We start from the raw sequence: 21,409 nt of genomic DNA on the forward strand, positions 1-21,409 counted from the left end.
CGTAAGCTCCCATGTGAATGGTCATGTTAAGTTGCGTAGTCAGTCTTAGCTCAGCACTGTTAGCCATAAGAGTGTGCAATAGGGATCATCAAAATGCTGCATTAATTAGAAAGTAGAAGCCAAAGGAAGGAAAAGGTGCATATAAGCAAGTAAGTTCTTTATGTACTTCTTCTAGTAGTTGTCTGTATACTGTGGAAAAAACATTCAGTGGGAAAAATGGACAAACCCTAGTCAAAAACAAAAAAAAAAGCAGGTGTCATTGAGAGGTGATAGTCTTTGTTATCTGTAACACCTGAATCAAGCTCATGTGAATATTCACCTTGGTGTGTCTCTTCTACATGATGAGACTCTTCAGTACCCTGTTTGGGCTTACAGACAGCCCTTTACTTCAGTTGCAGTTTATTTTGCTAAAGCAGTTCCATATCATGGGAAGAAAATTACTGTGTGTGAATATGATGCTACATTAGCCCATTGCGTATATGACCTTACTAATACACTTGCAGAAGTCTTTCATTATAGGACTTCAGACATGAAAGATAAGAAGTGGTGATGGTGAGGCTAACATACAGCATCTGTAGTGGTGGTAAGCAAAAGTGGCTAAAACTGATGAGGTGGAATGGTTGTTGATCAGGAATAAAGATTCTTTATCTGTGTGCACATGTGTGTATGCATACAGTATGATAGTTCAGCTTGGAAGTTTGCCCTCCCAGCATAGGGCGTGTCAGCTTCTTTTAAAGGGTCTGGATAGCTACTACTTTAAAGCCAGCATTATACAAGCTCTTCAGAAGACTGGCTTGTTCTTTCTATCAAGAGTGACAAGCATTCACTCTGCAGTTAACTTTAGTAAAGCTAGGCAGAGCTTCAGTAAATCTGTGAATCTTCTAAAAAATTGATGTTTTATTTATAACTTACTTGGGAGTAAGTTGTAAGTAGTGGGGTTTGAATTTAAATACCTGAGCTAGTTCCATACTGACCAGCTGCATAGTCATATTTGTGTAATGTTTGGACTTTCTTTGCTTTTAATGGTTGATTTTGATGTGTTGAAGGAACTTTAAACAAAGTTTTCATTTTTGTGTGGGAGTTGTACTGCTAAAGTCCCTTTAAGAAGTGTGAAGTTAGGGGAAGTTTTATTTACAGTCAGTCTAAGGGAACCACGCTGATGATTAGATCCCTTTGAATGTCTCCAAATCCATAAGACTATAAACCACTCATCTAAAGTATACAAGAATTGGGCCAGTATCTGTTGTACCTACTGCTGTGTACCAAGCTGTGCGAGTTTTAAGAAATCCTATTAAAATACCAAATGAGATTTGAATCTCTGTACCCATATGCTAAATTGCAAAACTAGAGTGTAGGACAAAGGCCACTGTTTTATCTATTAGACTTATAGAACTTTCTTTGTTAATTATGCATTCATCCAAGTCTGAATATGCATCCTGCTATCTAGTTTAATTAAGTTTTGTTAAGTCATTTAGAGTGCTTATCCCATATTTAGAACTTAAACTTTTTTGAATAATGCCATTAAGCATACTGATACATTTTTATTTTTTTTTACAAAAAAGGACCATGATTAAATGTTATCTTCTGTGTGCATATCTTCCTGTTGTTTGTAGTGCTCTGCAGAAGTTTTAAAATGTATTTTTGAGGGCATGTATATGAGGAATCTTCTTTGTGTATTGAAATATAGATGTATAATGAGAGCTCATGTCTTTTTCAGTTAATTGTTGTATTTGCCAGGTTTTTTATCTTGGTGTCCCTCTCCTTGTGTCTCTCCTCCTCACCCTTCAAGCAGTTTATCTACTGCATTTACTTATTCTGAGTCAACAAAATCTTCTCAGCTGGAGCCAAGATTTTTTTTTTTAATTTATTGTAGTACTGTTCTTCAACATTTTAGCTGTGTGGACTGTATGGCTAATATCATCTAATAAACCGCTTTTTCAGCTTAAAGAGGATTGAATCACTTGCAATCCAGTTTTTGAATTGCAGCACTTTAATTAAACACATAAGTGTGTTGATGAGTGTTATTTTTTCCAGCCTCAAACACCAAGGAACAAGCCAGTATAACTTCTCCATCTCTTGCTAGGAAACTTTAACTAGGAAGAAAATAGAATTTAATCTCAACGTTCCATTAAACTATAGTAAACTAGGAAGAATTAAATTATTGTGATGATTACAATTTACGTCTATGAAACAGTCTTGCTTAGAGTTATGATTTTGCTTTTGGGCAGCCTGATGTCTTGCTCTCAGAAAAGAACCGAAGCTGCTTTATCGAGAATCCTTATTTTATATTATTTTTCCTTGTTCGTAGGATTTTTAAAACTTTTTTGTGAGGAAGTTGGTTTTTCTGACTCCCATGCCTAAGATGGAAAGGTGAAATCTAAATAGTCCCTTTAGAGAAGTAAGAGCTGTAGGCAAGATTCCCCTGTCCTCCATATTAAAAGCTAAAAAAGGGCTCTCTGCAAATATGGTGTTTGATCACTGCTTGTTTTCTAAATGTCAAACTGCAAGACGAGTTTATTTAAATACTTTCTTAGTGTTACTTGTTGACATAGCAGTTGTCTGAGTTCCCATCAGGGTGTCATTTGATTACTGGTAGGAAAGGCGTAAATTAGACAACAAAAAAAGAAAAGTTGAGAACCTTAGAGCTGGAACAGTTTTGGTGGCCTATAAATACTTGTCATCATCGGTTTCACACTCTTGGGACTTGGCTGAAACATGCTTTCCATATTGAACTAGAGACTAGATTGAATTAAATTTATATAATCTTTGTTGACTGCATTGCAGTATTGTGAAGGTCCAAAACTATTGTAGCTCTGTTCAGTCAGGTTTTCACTACCTTGCTTTTTAGATTACCCTGCATATATGTATATACACACTTATATTTATTTACCTAGGTAGATCAAGTGTGTATGTATATGTATGTATATATGAATGCACTTACGCTGTAACCTATATTGGCACAATAACCTGAATCTTGCTGCTTTTTTCATACTCCTGGTGAATCCACCAGCCCAGCTGAAGTTTTGCCTGCTGTGTTACGTAAGCCATCAGCCCCGAAATCCAGCCAGCCCCACAGATGCTCTTGTGGCTAACTTTAGCTGCACCACGGGCTTTCCAAACAACCCTTGTCTCCCCCCGCTGCCGAAGTGTGCCTGCTAAGCCAGATCTCTTCTAGGAACGTGATAATGCCTGCATGGAGAAAATGTAAATCTGGGATCTCTCTTCTTATATATTAAATTTCCTGTTTTTGAAACAGAATTGTATTTAGATATTTCAAAGAATTGTTTGAATGCTCATTATTTCTATGGTAAAAAATTTTTAGAGGTAGCAATCAGTTTCTTAAGTTTCCCTCTCTTTTATTTAAAGGGAAGAGTAAAAGTAAACTTGCACCAAATATTTGGTGCACCTGCTGACTTGTGTGTGACTTGACTGGAGAAAGGAACGCTTTTTTTGGTCTTGCAACTGCTTTGATATAGGGAAGAAATAGTGTTGCTTGGCTGTGGAAAATTACATGTTTAGCTGTGGAAAACAAGGTTGTATTCATCACTCCCTGTTCTGTTACAAAGCCTGCATTTTTCTTCGAAGTAGTGGAGAATTTCACAGGGGACAAAAAAAAAAGAGATCTCAAGAAACAGAAGTGCACAAAATGAGAATAGAGAAGAAAAAGAAATGACGCTTTAAAGGGTGATAGTTGCATCTGAAGTGAGAGATGAGTAACAGTATTTGAAAGAAAAATGCTCTAATGTTGGCTAAACTGGACTACTAGCCCACAATATAACTTCATAGTAATACTCTTAAAAAACAAAGATGATTTTTATTTCATCAAGCAAAACTTATGAAATATCTAGTTAAAATGTATCAAGCTTTGTAGAAACTACAAATATTGCTTTGGAGACTTAAAGTTGTACAAATATCATATTAATTATTCCTTTTCCATGTGTTCTCATTTACAGACCAGTCTTTCCATATGGGGATGGGGAAGTCTTGGCGTTGTGCTTTTTCTAGTAACTTTTGGACCCTTCGCTATATTTTACTTTGCATTTTATATCCTCTGCTTTGTGGGTGGGTAAGTATACTACTTAGTGTTCTGTATATTTTACTATGAAAGTAAAATTTTAATATGTATATTAGCAAGTAGTTTGCTCTGAAAATCTGAAGTGACTTCTGTGTAATAAGTATTTCCACATTTGCGCAGCTCTTTATGAGCCAAGTTTTTCTTCTTGAAATCTCAGTTTTATCAAAAGTAATTTTTTTTTTGCTGTTCAGTAGTGCTTATACTACCGTTGCCCAGGCAAAAAAAAAAAAACTGATCTAAAAAAAAAAAAGTAGCTATTTATAACAGGTGTTGGAGGACAAATACTCACATAAAACCAATGTTAAATTCAGTTCATGCTTTCTATTACCATGTCAGTTCTTTGCCCAGGTACTTACTAAGTAATTATGTCCCCTTTCCGTATCACACTCTCATTTTCCTACTTAAGGTACTTCGTTCATGAGGAAAGTGAGTGGGTGTTTTCCTGGGTGTGTGGAAATGATGCTACATCTTGCTACATCTTGAACAAGTAGATCAGTTCAGCAGCTATAGGCATTTCATACTTTATCTGTAGACAGGAAGGGAGCAAACAGGTGATGTTTTTATAGTCTTTAGTACCATTATTACATTGTATATTATCATGTGGGTCCTGTAACCATTAAAACTTTTAATGCCAAGTCTAAATGTATTAGTGAGATATTCCTCCTTCCTCTCACTCATAAGACTAATCTGCAGGACAGTAACATTTCTAGGCTCTCCAAGACCTGCTTGACTTCTAATGGGGTGTTTGGGCTATCTTTAATATTTTTTTCCCTTCCTTTGAAACACCCTTTTAACCTTCTTATTGGATACAGAACAGAATGTATGTATATTCCTGTATGTCTCATCACAAATGTGATAGAGTTTAGTGGCTAGAATTAGAGCTGCTATGCTTGGGTTTCAACTGTATTAAACTTGGAATTCCATCTCGGAGAAATCAGAATAGTCAGTCGTCTAGAGTGAGGATTTAGTTAAACTAACTTGTAAGTAAATGCTTTTGTCTTGTAAGTCTTGATACATGTATAATTGGCATATGTGCCTGCTGTTTGTCCAGGGCAAAAGGCAAAGAGTTAATCCAAAGGGCAAGAGTTCGTCCATTTACTGTTTTGTATTACCACTTCCTTAGCGTTTGCAGTATGAAAAAAAATTTGGGATATAATAATTTCTTAAAAACTTATCCTTCCTTCTTGCTAAATTTCAGTTGCTTGGCTTTTCAAAGCTAACAGCCAAAGCAGTCTCTCATGGAGTATGTCTGAAGTCAGCTACAGTTTGCCACCATGAGACTGCCTCTAGTGCCTCAGCTTACTCATTCTCAAGTCAGCTCTGATATCTCTTTGCTGTGATTCTTTTGCTGCTTTGGTTCATTTTTGTATCTAGTCAGTGAACATCGATCTTCTTAAGAATAAATTAATCTTGTGGTAGTGTATCTGTTAAAGCAGAATTTGTATCCATCTTCCTATTATGTGTTTACTTATGCAGATAGATATGAAGTCTCAGCCCTCCCAGCAGAATGTCATTACTTCATCACTTTAACATACACATCTTCTTGGCTAAGGCTGTGATCTGGTCCTTTTTTACACTGTTAATCTTTTTCAAAGTGACACACCTACTTTAAATTTTAACATTCAGCATACAGATAAGTGAGGTGATCCTAACTAGGTCAAATAGATTTATGTCTAAATAATTCTTGCCTGCTTTGTCTTTATGAATTAATTCCCGTTAAGTTACACAAAATTCTTCATCCTGTTTCTCTTAGAAACAAACAAAAATTAATGTTATGAAGTAACTTTTTCACTTACAATTAGCAATTATATATTATAATATAATTTATATAAATTAAGAAAAGGAAAATCTGAGTTTGTGTTGAATATCCTCTTGATGATTTAGGTGAGCATTTGCACTGGATGGTCAGGCAATGTATACCTCTAATGCACACAAGATTTTAAATTAGAGAATAAAATGTATTAATTTCTCCTATAGAGGCAGAAGCTCCTGGCATTTCTAGCTTAAAAATGAAAATACTTAGAGGCATCTAAGAAAGCAAGCATATACTTAAATTATTTTGGTAGCATATTAGTATTTTTTAATAAGTCATTAACCTCAGAAATGTCATAACATTTGAGAGAAAACAGATGTATAATCTATAGCTAGTTATTTCCAAGGCTTCAATCTTTTTGAATAAAAGAAGGGAAGGACCTTTCCCCTCCTTACTCCCCCCCTCAACTTGCTGATACCTGTTTGAGGTTAAAACTGTTTTTTGGCCAAAACCCCCCACATTTTGGGAGTACTGTTTTCTTTAAAGGAAGACTGAGGTTTCTAATAGAAAAGTGTTAGATAATAAAAAGAAAACCCAAACTTTGTAATAATTAAAAAAACCCCAACAAAACACCCCCCTCCCCAATCCAAAATGTTAGTTAACTTTTAAGCATAGTGAAACTAATATTGAGATTTTTCTAAGCAAGTTTTTGTCCTTGAACTGAATTATGGTACTACTAGCACCATTGGTGTTATGATTTTAAAGCTGTCTGGAAGTATCTGGAGCAGAAGAGCAATTAGACCTGCTTTTATTTTTTGTCCTCATATGTCGAAAGTACACATGTTTGGCAGATAAAGGTGGCTGTAAGAGAATCAGAGTATCAAGTGAAATTTTCTTATGCAGTATCAAGTTACCAATAATAATTTTGTGTGTAGCTGCTTTTTTGTGTGTGTCCTGGAGTTGTTCAAGTATAAATGACCACCTCCCTGCTTCTGAATTGCTGAGCATCTGGAGTACTTAAAAAGAATGGTTCCCAGTTTGGGAATTAAGACCTTCAAATGGTGTATTTTACCTTGGTTAGGAATTTTATTCTAATTCATATGAGTATCATTTACCAACAGCAATCTATATTAACAGTATGTATTATTTCAGCACATTTCAAGCCTGGAATAACTTTGTGAGTTCCTGTGGTCACAAATGCTGGGCAGCTAGCCTTTAAATGGAATGCTTTGAAATTTGTGTAAAAAGCTATGTGTCTTTTAGCCATCCCAAGGCTAGTCTGAGCAGCAGTAACTTTGTATTCCCTTTTTTTTTTTTTTGCTTGACTTTTCAAAGGCTACATACTTTGGTTATGCTATAATTGGCACAGACTTTAGGTTTTCATCTATTTCTTAGTAAAACCAGCTTTATGTTCATGTGTTTTTGTGCCCTAGTGTCATAAGCTGTAAATAAATTATTGCTGTTGTGGCAAGGTTGAACTTTTTGTAATGGTTGCTTTTTCCGTGTGCCTTCATTATATAATAAAGAAAACAGTAATAAAATTAACTACTGTCCTGCTTAACTATAAGTCATAATTTAAATATCATTGTAGAGTTGTGAGGGAAGAATATAATGAATTTATGATCTAACATTCTAAATGGTCCAGGAGTGCATTTATTTAGATTTTATATGCTGAATTAATTAAAAACAAGACAACAACAACAACAATAATAATAATAAAAAAAAAACCCAACACCCCAAAAACCTCACAACACCCAAAAAACCCAACACCTTGTGTTTCACTTCAGTTATCCTGTAGACTTTTTCCTTGACTCTGTTCTTACGCAGCCTGGCAGGACTACTGGTTTTTTTTGGTGTTTTTTTGGTTGGTTGGTTGGTTTCTTTTGTTTTTTCTTTGCAGCTTAAAATAAGTTCCCAGTTGAAAATTTTCTTACTTCTTGTTTAAACATGTGCAATCATTAGTTACTACATCAGTTTCTTCCTGGTTTGTGTTTTTGTGGCTGATGCCACCATGCAGTATGTCTCTCTAAAGAATTTATTTCTTCATAGTGTTGAAGTAAAAGAATCTTTGTATAAATACAACCAGAGCAGCTTATATATGTACCTCTCTTTCCGTGTACTAATATTTGTGAGCATAGATAGCATGCCATCACAGGTTCTTCTCATGCAGCAGGCTGTGTAGTATAGACTGTGCTATATAGATCTGCTATGTGATAAGAATATATCAAGACTGGGAAATTTTGTACGTAGTATTGTGTCAGTTATTTTGAGCAGCATGCTACACATTGAAAGAGCACTGTACTATGAGAGTAAACAGTGATAATTGTCATATATTGTCATTTTATAACTTGCTGTGAAATATTTTATCGGGGGGGTGGGGTGGGGGTAGGAGATGACTGTTGTTCTAGCTGGTCTTTCTTTTTCCATTTTAGGGGGTTTGTGGTTACTCTTTTATTTGGAAAAAGCAACTCAGAAAAATACCTTGAGCAGTGTGAACATTCGTTTCTTCCTTGTACATCAGTTGGGATCCCTAAGGTAAGCAGAGTTTACTGGTCTTAACTTCTACATCAGATTTTATAACTTTGAAAATTAGAGTAACACTAATAATCAGTTTTAATCTAAGAATTGTACCCATTTCCCAAGGTGAAAGAGCCTGCTCTTATGTTTTGAGTCAGCTGCAACGTACAAGTGAAATGCAAGACTTTTCCTTTTTGAAATACAAGCTTTTTAAGCATTTATGGAAAGTTTGTTTCAAGTATTGTTTCTGGCTTCATTATGAGAAATGAGTGAGATGTAACTGGCTAATGTTATCTGTGAGGGAATTACTAAACCATTCCTTTCTAGACTACTTGTGTGTGTTGGTTTTTTTGGGAGGGAGTGGTAGCTCCTTCTTGCTTTTTCTTGGAAGATTGTCATGACTATTTAGGATTCTTCCATCACTGGATCTGTAGTCTCTCCAGTTATGATTCTTTTGCTTGTTTGTGGTCAGAAAGTTGCTTGCCTAACTAAGAAGATTAAACTGTTAATAAAGTCTAGATTTACAGTACTTCAGGGATGTAGAAGTTGTTATCTTTGACTATCTTTAAGACCAAGCAAAAATCCTGGAAATGCATACGTAAATGAGGAGCAGCAGTGGGATCCCCTTTTCAACTCTTTTCTCTTTTTCTGAATTGTTAACAGACACATCATTTGGTTGATGGACCTAAATTCAGGGTCCCTAACTGGACAAATCTGCATCTGTTTAGTACAGAATACATTCTTAATAGCCAAGAGGTAGAATTTCTAGGAATTCCTGGTTTATGAACCAATACATCTTGGCAGCTCAGAAATTTAGATATATCTTGGCCTAATCTGTTTGCACTCATCAGAGTAGAGAAAACACTTTAACCCAAAGATTGCTGGTTATGTTATATTTAATCTCACAACTGTTTTGACTGAAGCATGCTGCCCTTTCTAGTTATCAGGTCACTGCACTTCATGTTGTCTATGGGGGGGGGGTTGTTCAACTTTCTTATCAGTAGCACATACAAAGAATTTTATTTTGTGATTCAGCGGTATGTTTTCTAATCACAGAACTTTTTTTTGTGACTGGTTCATAGCTCAGTTGGTAAGTGGCCTTTTCACTTAAGTCTTTGTTGAGATAAATCTAGAACTTAAGTATATTCTAAACTCTAATGTCACTGTTCCAAATGAAAAATATAAAGTTTAAGGCTGAAAAAGGGCAAGTCAGCAATCAACTAATAATTCTGTTCCATTAATGAAACCTCATTTTAGGGGACTAAGGTTCTTGGTACTATATAGACTTCAGTGCTTATATTATATGGATTGTGGAGTGTTGCCTATGTCTCGTGTTTTGAGAGCAGATTTACAAGAAGTTTTTCTGTCTTTTAAATTTCCTCTATGTTGCTGAAACTTTTTTTACGTTAACGTTACTTCTTTGAGCTGAGTACATATGTGTGCTCTGGTTGCTTTATAAAAGAATAAAATTTTGTAGTTTGTTTTTTTTTTTTTTCTGTAATCCTTGCAAATTCTGATTTGAGTGTGGATTATTGACACCTCACTTTTCACAGCTGACCTATCTTGACTAATCTCTGGATTTAAGTTTTGTAGTGCAGAGGTATTTATTTTTAGCTGGCTTACAAATGCTGTTTGAAGTTGTTCTCCAACTAAAATCTGTTTGCCTTCTACAATAGCGTTTTGTATTTCTTTTTTGCCACTGTATTAAAATAGCATTAGCTAGTTTAGCTGAGTTTTTCAGTAGCAGTGCAAGAACCAAAACCAAATGTGTGGTTTGCTTGGGATTCCTATTAGCCATTTCTGTATTAAATTTCTGCTGACTTATCTTTATTGGAAAGTAATGTTCTTAACTTGAAATTGTTTTGATGTTTAAAACCATTGTGGCCCTAAGTGGTCTTGAACAATGAATATTCTTTCAAGTGGCTAGTGGCTAGTGTATAGGTTATGCTTCTTCCATGAACCAAGTGCAAACTGAATTCACCTCAGTATTAAATTCTTTCATGATACTGTGTTTTGGGAAGTAATCTGATGATACAGGTTCTTTATAAGAAACTCTTTTTCCCCAAAGGCAGTCAGTTTTATTGATTGTTTTGAGGGTTTTTTGTTGTTTGGGGATTTTTTTTTTAGGCTAAGATGAATGTTCAAATGCTTGATTTTAAAGAAATTAGTTATAATTCAGAGCACCAAAATTGTGGATGGAAATAAAGTGTAGAATGTACGAGACTCTTAAGTTACAACACAAGATTTGGTGCAGATGGGTTTCCTTGGTTGCCACTTATTATATTTATTAGCGAATATGTATTGAATGCCTCACATTAAGGAGAAATAGTTATGTAAGTTTGATGGAAGATTATTTACCTTTCTGCTATTTTGTTTGTTTGTTTGCATACATCCAGGGAGTTTTAAAAATTAGGAATAGACTTGCTTTTCCTTTTGCAAGTCTGCTTTATATAACTTTTGTGTCAGGAATGTACTTGATGATGCCATAAAGTACTGGCTCTGAAAGATACACAGTTGTCTGCAGGTTTATATTAAAATAATGTTGAATGAAAGGCAGGTTTAGAGCCTTCTGAGCTGTTAACTGGAATGCCATTTTCAATAAAAATTACAGATTCTGTCCAACTTTAACAGAAGTGTGGAATGTCCAGTTATTATCGTAATTGATGTCACTTATGCTTCATCCAAAACACAAGGAGTTTCTGTAGGCTGGGTACAATACTGCCAAATTACTATAAGATGAGTTGTTATCACTGTTATAAGTGCTGGTTGCATATTTGATCCGTGACTAGTTTCTGAATCTCTTTATTTTGAGTCAGTTGGTCATACGCTATGTTATGGATTTGATGAAGAAGTGTAAATCCCCTGTGTCTTATCCGCTCATGAAAGCCTTTGACCGCAAGTATGTGACTTGGGAAATAGTGGCATTTTTCATATTTAACAGTTACCTACCATAGTTTCAAAAAAGGACTTTAGAAATATCTATTAGTGCAGCAAAGCAAAAGTGTGAAGTCTACTCAGTCTCTGGAATTATGTCCTTGTGGAGCCTGGGTTTCTTTACTCTGTGCTGCATCTCACTTTGTGGAGTGTAGGTCCCACATTCCTCATAAGTGCTTCCTACCTGCTTAAAATGAAGTAAGTAGGTATAAAATTTAAGGATAACAAGTGATATTCTTTTTTCCTAACTAATGATTTAAGACTGGTAGAGTATGTCAGACTAATATTGTGTATGAAGTGACAGTTGAATAGGACAGTTTTCTTCATGTGAGTTGAGTCCTTCCTTTAAGTCTGTCTTCTAAGTCAGTGTCTGGAAGGCCAGGCTTAAAAACAGTAATGCTTTCCAAGTGAGCACTACGGTCAGCTGTTGTAGCTGCATTGAAATAAAAGCAGATATTCTAAATTTTAGAAGGCTTCAGGCATATCAAAAGCAAATGAAATTGTACTGCATGTACATAAACATTTCACTGGGGAAAAAAGAATATGAAAGAATGGTCTAACCTCGTAGTTGGCTCTGCTTTGAGCAGGAGGTTGGACAGGGTGACTTCCTGAAGTCCAGACCCAAACCTGAACCCTGTGAGCCTATGAACATTCAGATTTTTACCAAGTAACCTTGGGTATTCTCTGTGTGTCCCTCCCTCTCTTTCTTCTGACTGCTGCTTTTTTTGCTGCTGCTTTTTCTTCTGTGTTTTCCAAATGTAGTTTTATGCATGCAGTCCTCAAACTTCAAAACTCTCTTTTAACAATTTTGTTTGGCAATTTAAACTATGCTGTGCTTAGTAAAAATATTTAATCATTCCATTCTGTATTTTTTTTGTATTTTTGACACTGTCAAGACAAAAATATTTTGCAAATTCATTACTATATAGCTGGAGTGTTGTTTGAATATGAGTCAACTTTATTCATATTAAAGTAGCATTCAACTGTTCCCTTGTCTTGAAAGTTAAAAAATATACAGAATTTTGCAACAAAATACTTTTGTGTTGTGATACAGAGTTGGTTAAGTGGGAGGAGGAATGTTTTCTGGCCTCAGGTATTTCTCTGCCATTCACTGTTAACTGATTTGAATGAGAGATACTTAGGGAGAGTCATGTAGAATAGAAACACTGGACATAGGGTTTATAATTTTTTTCATTTATGGTTTTTGGCAGTTCTTCTGTGTTTCTGATAGTCATAACTTTCTCTCTAGATCAAAGAATAAAATAATTTTTTTTATTTTTAACAACAGTGTAGGTTGTTGTATTATTATTTCTGTGAAAATAAAGGGGTTTATTGCAGATTTCATCTTAAGTTTGTAGAAAGACACTGTGTTAGTCCCCTCAGAGAAGCACTGATAAAGGGTGTTCTTTTTCAGTATGTCACTTGCCAAAAGTCAGCTCTGATGAAGTCATTCCTGGAGTTAACTGCTCTGAGTTGCAAGTCCTTCTATAAAATAATTTTTTACCCCCTCATCAATTACTTTTTAAAGACTCATCTGTCAAGTAGCAATGGTAAAAAGAGTAATTTCTCTTTTGGCATATAGAATAAACTGAGATGGATAAAGAAACTGAGAGAAAAAAAAAAAAAACAAACTGAACAATTACCTGACTGAGGTTGCACAAGAACTTCATAATCAAGTATGGAACTGGGGTCTTACCCACAAACTATCTTGTGCTGCTGTTGTGTGTCGTCCGTGTCGTGTCCTCCTCCCTCCCCCCCCCCAAAACGATTTGAGTTTTATTTCCTTCTGATCTAGTATTTTAGCAAACTTGCTCCTTTACAGTAAGCAAGAAGTAGGTTTTCAGGTCAGTTCCTCACCATTATTTACTACATAGTGAAAAATACAGATATTATTGTTGCCCAGAGAGGTGGTAGATGCCCTATCCCTGGAAACATTCAAGATCAGTTTGGGCAGGGCTCTGAGCAACCTGACCTATTTGAAGATGTCCCAGCCCGTTGCAGAGGAGTTGGACTAGATGACCTTTAATGGTCCCTTCCAATCCAAACCATTCTATGATTATATCTTATCTACTCTATAAATGATAATAGTAGGGAAAATGTTGTATAAAGTCATTATTGGAAGTGTACATATATCATAAACAGTAGAGCTGATTTTTAATTATAACTAAAACCTGTAATGTTACATTTCCTAATCTCTTTCAAGTGCATAGAAGAAATGAAACGTGAAGCCAGACCTATTAAGATTGACAGAAGGCTGACGGGTGCGAATATCATTGATGAGCCTTTGCAACAGGTAAGTTCTAACCAGGACTATTTAATGTATTTTCATTTTTGCAAGTGTTGACTACATAATTTTTAAGTAGTTCAGAGACAAATAGAAGTTGAGAAACTTCATCATATTTGAGAGTGGTAAGTGAAAAAACATTGAGGATGGGCCAGGATATTGGGTAATATTTAAGTCTCTTTTTTGTATATTATAGTTTCTCAGCATAGTGGTGATGAATGCATGTAAACCAATATGAAAAAGAGGTTTCAGTATGTGAGTTGTATTGTTTCACTCACAGTTTCATAATGGTAGGGGGAGTATGGTTCACTGTGTTAACCTTTTAAGAAGACTGCTGTTGTGTTATCAGGCACAAAAAGCTAATTTATATTCTGTTGTCTTTTGTTCATTAGTTCATCTTTCTTTTTTCCTTTCCTATTTCAGGTAATCCAGTTTTCCCTGAGAGACTATGTGCAGTATTGGTATTACACACTAAGTGATGATGAGTCGTTTCTTCTAGAAATCAGGCAGGCTCTTCAGTATGCACTTGTTCAGTTTTCTGCCAGGTAAGATTATTTGTATTTACATCAATACACTGTCTAAGCAAGTGGACAAATACCTCTCTGGATTGTATGGTAGTAGATAAATTATTAAGTTTATCTATTGGCATAGTTCAGTGCATTTTACAGAAAGAACAAGTACAATTTTAAGATCATGATCTGAGAACTACAGTCTTTTGCTGCTCCCTAAAGGAGTGAACAGAGATGATGTTTGTAGTCATGGTCTTTTGCAAAATGGCCTTTTCACAATTTTGAGTAATGTCTAAAATTACTGAATAGCTGTTTTTCTGCAACAAGCATTTAAGCATTGGGTTGCATGAATCATCACATTTTTATATGCAGGTCTGTTTCATATAAACAGCAGGGCTATGCCCAATGTAAGTCAATCTGAAAGCCTTTAATTCAAATACCTGTATCAGCTCAGATAACTTTTAAAAGTGGTATAAGTGGTCTTGCTTTTCAATATGTAAGAACAATGAGTATTTTCAAAGGAATAGTAATCTGGGGAACGAAATGATATGTCACAAATAACTCTATTTTTTAAAAATAATTAATTTGTTTCAGAACAAATGGATAGTTTGTTAATTGTCCCATGTTTTTTCTGCTGTTGCTTAATCAAGTAGCAGGAAGTCAGGGAACTTGTCTAGGAAATTCTTTATCTTTAGTGTGGCTGATTTCTTAGCCAAGGTACCACATACCTTTATATCCAACTTCTTTATTAAGTAATGATTTCAGGTATTCATCCCACTGTGCTGATTGTTATCTGTTTTCCCTTCAGAAGAGGTTGTGGGTCACTAAATATAATAAACTTAGCAGTTTTGGGGTGGTGTTATCCCCTCCCTCTATTGACTTGAAAATGCAGGGCAGTGTGCTTTTCTGGCAAGAAAGGTCAAAGATGGAGAGCTAGGTTTAATGCTAGGAAAAAATCATTATAATAAAATCTTATTGATTGTGAAATAGTGGAAATACTAGGAAACGGTGTTGGAAATATTGAAAACTAGGCTAAATAAACAGTACATTACAGCAAGCAATCCTATGCTTATGTGAAATGGACCTGGCTGCCCAACTGTGGTGATTTTGTCTATTTGGTGAAGCTACTTCATTGAACAGTATCAAGCACTGGGTTTCTGTCAAAGCAGGTCAAGTTATAGCCAATGTAATTTTTTTTCCTGCAGTACTATAGCTCTTCAAAAATAGCCACCGCTCCTGTGCAGTTGTGTTCTTCTGTACAAATCAAATCAGTTTCACAGGGCTGCAGCAGTTTGTTGTTGTTAAGAGAAAATGATCTAGTGTATTTATAATGATTGTAGTTGGATATAGCTGTAGCAGTCTTAGATTAGTACCATCATCCCTAATTTCATATACCCTGTGAGCTTCTGGATAGAAATGAGTACAGCGGGATATTTTTTTTTTCCTTGAGAGTTGAACATTTGGAGTAATGATGTAAGGCTGCCACCTAGTGTATTTATATGATTTGTTGGTTGTGCAGATGGTGGAGCTGGATTATTGATGGTTTTGGTTGACTGCCCTTTGACACAGCTCCGCTTCTTATTTCAACATCTAGATTTTGCAGTAGGCTTCCCTCTCTTCGAGTTCCTTATCCCTTTCTCTCTTTTTTTGGGGGGGAAAGAGCAAGTGAGGGAATAAAAACAAAAAAGAAAGTGTTGTAGAAGGATTCTGCTGTAACAAAGTAGGTATCCGAGAGAATTCAGGTAGTGGAGTACTTAAATGCAGAGTAAAAGCCATCACTAATATCTAGCTCATTAAACCTGTAACTCACAAGTGCCTTTTTAGTTTGACTAGTAAGGCATGGACATCACAAGAATATCTCTGCATCTTTTTCATACCACTAATGAAATGGTTTTATGCAACTGTAACAGTGAGTATTTTTTGATGCAAATCTATGTGCATTGTTGGAGGTTCATGCTAACAACCTCTTATATAAGCTGTAGAATCAGTTGTTGATAATACTAGGTTGCTTGTAGTTTCAAATGAAATGTGTGTTTTCTCACTCATGCATATACTGCAAATTCAGAAGAAAATTATTTTGTTTAGGTGCCTTCCAAAACGATAGACAGTATGGCTGGAAAAGACCTGGGGAGTATTTTATTTTTAGATTGTAGATTCTCGTGGACTGTTTATATCAGGGTTTTTCACAGATATTTGACAATATCATGAATTAGAACACTATTGTTGGATATTAACGTTGACCGTAAAGTAAATCAAGCATAAATATTAATGTGGCGTGAGAGTGGTGTTTTACAATATTTTACTTGTTTTCAGTGAATAGGCAATTAGGAGACTGATTTATTTCTTTGCTTTTCCATGTTTACTATCAGTGTGGTTCTTGGCAGGAATGAAGGAGAAGTAGAAATGTATTATTGTTCTTTGTAGTCAGGATAAAATAATTCATTTTCATGGATGCCCTTTTCTGATAGGTCAAAGGAAACAGACTGGCAGCCTTATTTCACTACACGACTTGTTGATGACTTTGGCACTCATCTTCGAGTTTTCAGAAAAGCTCAGCAAAGAATAGCAGAGAAAGGTGATCAGATGAAAGGTAATGATTTAAATATTTTTTGCTTTGAGTCTGAGTAGGCAGGTTTCTCACATGTGTGAAATATAGTTAGCTTTATTTTATAATTCAAGGTTACTCTAAAGTTTCTGATCTTTACAAAAAAGTATGTTTTGTTTTATTTTCTTTTGAATAGACCAAGCTGAGGAACTTGTAGATACATTCTTTGAGGTTGAAGTTGAAATGGAAAAAGAAGTCTGTCGTGATCTAGTCTGTACTTCTCCCAAAGATGAAGAAGGTCTCTCAATATTATCTTCTGAAGTTATTTTAGTATAGCAGGCTAAATTAAAATGCTAACGATTGTGTTGACAATATGAAATATATTGAAATCTTAGCATGTGACTTTCAAAGCTATACTATAATTATGTACATATGTACCTATTCCTCTATTTGTTGGAAGAATTTAAGGTAGAAATATGTTTTCTGGGAGGCAGGGGATGGCTTTGCACATTCTTACTGGGTTTTTTTTAGATCTGCCTTCCTTATCACTACTCCATAGTCTTAATGAAAAAAAAATCAGCTTATCTTTTCGGGCAAAGTGTGAAGGAGGGGAAAAAAATCCTGTATATGTTAAATAAGGAAAATACATTGGAGTTATTTTTTGGGGGTTTGGAATTTGGCTTTCTTTTGTCTTGGTTTTGAGACTCTAGATCTGTCTCAGGTTTACATCAGTGTTGCTTATATTCAGTCTGAAAGGTGTTACTGTGATGCTTGGACTATAAGAATATATATGACTGTGTATTTGAATTTCATTTTAAGGATTTATCTGTTGGTTTTTATATCAGATAAGATGAGAAATAACATAAAATTGTGCTGAGGGGTGGGGTTTTTTTGTTTTTGTTTTTTTTTGTTTGTTTGGGTTTTTTTATTTTTTTTTTTCTCCCTCCCTAGGATTCCTAAGGGATCTGTGTGAGGTTTTACTGTATATATTGCTACCTCCTGGAGACTTCCAGAACAAGATCATGCGATACTTTGTCAGGGTAAGTACGGACTCTAAAAGCCATTGCAATTCTTTGGTTTAATGCCATCAAAAATTTAAGATCTGAGCTGCTGCTCTTATTTTGTTTTGTAGAATTGATCTAATTTAGTATTAGGTTATTTTAAATGCAGTACAATCTTGCAAAGTATTTAATAGCAGAGAACAGTTTGTGTGAAGTATTTTTGAAGTTTTTTAGCTCTAGCAACATTAGAAAAGCATGATAAAATGGAGGTTGTTTTTCTTGAGATATTAACATCTAATTTTAATTGGAAGGGAATGTGCTAGTGCCTTTTGAATGTTTTTTATAATTACACATTTTTTATTTAGCCCCTACACAGTGATTTTTAAATTGTTGCAGTTGTATTAGCTTTATGAATAAATGTATAAAAATGATTTATTATATTTTGTTTTTCAGGAAATCCTCTCCCGAGGAATTCTTCTTCCATTAATAAACCAGCTCAGTGATCCTGATTATATTAATCAGTATGTCATATGGATGGTAAGATTTATAATGTTTAAAAGGAATGATATTTCCAGAATATGTTCATATAAAGCTTTACTTTATGTTTCTTGTAATCATGGCAGATAGATATCTGATAGAAAAGTTACCAATGGATATATTGGCTGAGATAGTGAACTTATGGCTGCTGTACTAAATTTTATTCTCTCCCTCTCCCTCTCTCTCACTGTATTATCTGTACTCTGTGTTGTGGTTTGGCTGAAGTTGGCTGACTGAGGACAGATGTATGGCAAAGTGTAAAGCTGAGTCCTTTGACTGTTTTACTTAGCTGTTCAGGAAGTATGGCAGTAACCCTGGAAGTTTTTCTTCCTTGACTCTTTTTAGTCAAAGCGTGTCCTTTAAAGCTTAAGAGGCCTCTAGAATCAAAAGTAGTAAGATTTCCCCCCCACGCCCCTCACCCTGCTAAGCAATCTCAGGGTGGGGTTTTTTAGGGATATTTGTGGTAACTCTTAATAATTTAACGGAATGGGAAGAAACAAAGTCTTTACTTCAATATCTCTCTAATGCACCCGCAGAAAAAAAAAAACACTTTTAAAGAAATAGTAAATGTAGTAAAATTAACATAAATAGAGTATTCACACTTTAATTAACGTTACTGATCTTTTGCAAAGCAAGTTGAAACTTATTCTTATAGTTTATTATCTTTTGTAGGTCATGAGTCAAGTTTTAATTTTTTTTTTCCTTTCCCCACATTCTCTCTACATTTATCCATATATTTTAGTCTTAGAGTGTGCATTCAAGTACGATGCTGAAAACACCCTCAGAGTTCACAGTAAAAATTCTTACATATAGAATGAATTCAAGTGAATGTGTACAAAGTTTCATTCACTCTGGCCACCTTCATTTTATGTAAAAGTTTGCACGCTGCTTTTCTTACAGGAACCTAGCTTTAATATGAAAAAATACTGCTGCTCATATGGACCAAGCTTTTCAATTTTTGTTTCCTCTTTCCTCCTGTGCATGTTCTTTATTTGTAACTTGGCCTCATTCTTTATTTACACAGCACTGCCACCGGCTGTATCCAAAGATAGAATTCTGAGGTTTTTATAAAGCTTTCTGTTATGATGGTGATGTCCCAAATATTAGTTTTCATAATTCCTTTCTGAGATGAGGAAGTAAATGTGCTGGGGGAAAGATAAGGAAGAATAAATGCTTTCAAAAATTTAATACAGGTCTTATGAAATGAAGATTGTTGCAGAAATTAAGGTCAAAAGTAGAGATGTCTCAAATTCTGGTTCCTTTTGGAACCTTTGACATAAAATACGATTTGAACAAAAAAACTTGATTTCTGAAAATGAGAAGTTTAATTCCATGTTTCTAGGCACACCTTAGTTCGAACTAATTCTCTTGCAATAAAGATATAAAGCTTCAATATGAAATTAGAAGTTAATACAAACTTGTCTCTTCACTGTGAAATTCATGTTTTTACAAAATGGTTGAAGTTCAAGTATTGCTTTTACTATTACTGTTTTAAAAGCAGATTTCTAGGAAGATTTTCCATTAACTTTGGTCAAGGGTATCCACTCTTCATTCGCTCTACTTGTGCAGCTCATTTCAATGCACTTCTGCAGTGCAGACCAAGTGTTACATTTCCATATCAAAGTGAGCATTTATAAAGGACATGGGTGAAGCAACTTTTTTTGGCTTCAGATGGTAAAGACAGCATTAGAACTCAAGCCTCTGCACCTGTGTGCACATGCTGTAAAGCTGCCAACCTTCCCCTGATCTCCATGCTGCATTCACAACACAGTTTCCAGTGGTCTTGGCAGCACAGCAGGCTTCCTTCGCTTGTACAAATTCCTTTGAGTCCGCAGTTCACCCTGTGCCAATGCTGGGAAAATAGTATGTCTTGAAATGGCTTAATAGTATTTACAAAGGGTATCTGAATTAGGGTTTCAGAGAGTATATTAATTCAGTCATTTCCTTTTTTTTTTTTTTTTTTTTCTCCCCAGTAGGTTATGGTTACATTGTAGAATGTTTTAATTCTTTTTGTAGTTCTGTATCTTAAGAAGCCATTACATTGGGAGCATGTACACTTACAGGGAACCCTGGCAAAGCTGAAGCCTTTTCAGTGGTCTCACCAGTTTCTGCCTACTTAGCTAAGGAGATGGGTAATAGCAGAAGAAGGTGGATTGGGTTTTGGACAAGATCTTTATTAAGTAGGTTGACATACTTTCCATGTGTCTTTGTTGTACTTCCTGAAAACAGAAAATGATGGTGTGAAATAGGTTTTGACTGTGTGCATGCTTCCTCTTTCTTGGTCCATGTACAATTTTAGTATCAAGAGGAGAGTTTAGAAGCATCAAAGTGTTTTCAAAACGCCACTTTGCAGTGCTGTGTCAAAAGAATTCATTTAGTGAAAAATCACATCATCTGCTTTTACCTGTTTTGCATTATTCACACTGTAAAATTTTCTGTTTCAGATTCGTGATTCCAACTGTAACTATGAGGCCTTTATGAATATTATTAAATTAAGTGATAATATAGGAGAGTTGGAAGCAGTGAAAGATAAAGCAAGTGAAGAACTGCAATATCTTCGATCTCTAGATACAGCAGGAGATGGTTGGTACTGTATTGTTTTACAAAATATGAAATGCATTTGCCAGCATGATCTCTGAAGAACATTCAAAAAATTTAGAAAATACAAACTCTGATGGAGCACAGTATAAAATATTTTATTTAAAAAAAATAGATGTAAATTGTTAAAACTTGAATCTTCTTGTGTGTTGAAAAACAAGTCCTTTCTACCATTTGTGTCTTTTTTTTTTTTTTTTTTTTTTTTAATATATGTAGAGAGAGACTAATTTGGTTAGATGTATACTTCCACTGAATTGAAACTTGCCTGACTGGTGGTTCTGAATTCAATAATACTTTAGGTATTAATGGGTAGTCAGTTGACAGCTGATCTGAAAAAGGAAAGAGAAAAATATTTCTTCTTGTTCACTTTCATCAGTAAGGTATTTAAACTGAAAAAAACCCTTCTCTTCAAAGCTGATGTGTTTTGTATGTGGTATGTTACTTTTTGTATGATCTTTTTAGAGCATTTCAGAACAAGAGTTCATTTACTCATCTGCATTGCTTAATCTTGTTTGGTTTTTCTTTCAGATATCAACACTATAAAAAATCAAATAAACAGTTTATTATATGTTATTAAAGTATGTGATTCAAGAATTCAGAGATTGCAGTCAGGAAAAGTAAGTATTTTAGAATTATTTTAGTGAAGTTGCAAATGA

At 34.9% G+C, this 21,409-nt stretch overlaps 1 protein-coding gene across 4 annotated transcripts in view; it reads left to right on the top strand.

Moving 5' to 3' along the window:
• SNX13 (sorting nexin 13) overlaps window positions 1–21,409 on the top strand; it is a 73,322-nt gene that overhangs the window by 18,380 nt on the left and 33,533 nt on the right. For all 4 annotated transcript variants that reach the window (XM_072854180.1, XM_072854179.1, XM_072854178.1 and 1 more), the window contains exons 2-11: window positions 3,954–4,066; window positions 8,261–8,363; window positions 13,483–13,572; window positions 13,987–14,108; window positions 16,541–16,662; window positions 16,814–16,915; window positions 17,569–17,657; window positions 18,072–18,155; window positions 20,600–20,738; window positions 21,282–21,370. In XM_072854180.1, coding sequence (XP_072710281.1) covers window positions 3,954–4,066; window positions 8,261–8,363; window positions 13,483–13,572; window positions 13,987–14,108; window positions 16,541–16,662; window positions 16,814–16,915; window positions 17,569–17,657; window positions 18,072–18,155; window positions 20,600–20,738; window positions 21,282–21,370 — 1,053 coding nt within the window. The remainder of the gene's footprint in view (window positions 1–3,953; window positions 4,067–8,260; window positions 8,364–13,482; window positions 13,573–13,986; window positions 14,109–16,540; window positions 16,663–16,813; window positions 16,916–17,568; window positions 17,658–18,071; window positions 18,156–20,599; window positions 20,739–21,281; window positions 21,371–21,409) is intronic.

Source organism: Ciconia boyciana, chromosome 2 (assembly GCF_034638445.1).
Source record: "Ciconia boyciana chromosome 2, ASM3463844v1, whole genome shotgun sequence".
Lineage (NCBI taxonomy): Eukaryota > Metazoa > Chordata > Aves > Ciconiiformes > Ciconiidae > Ciconia > Ciconia boyciana.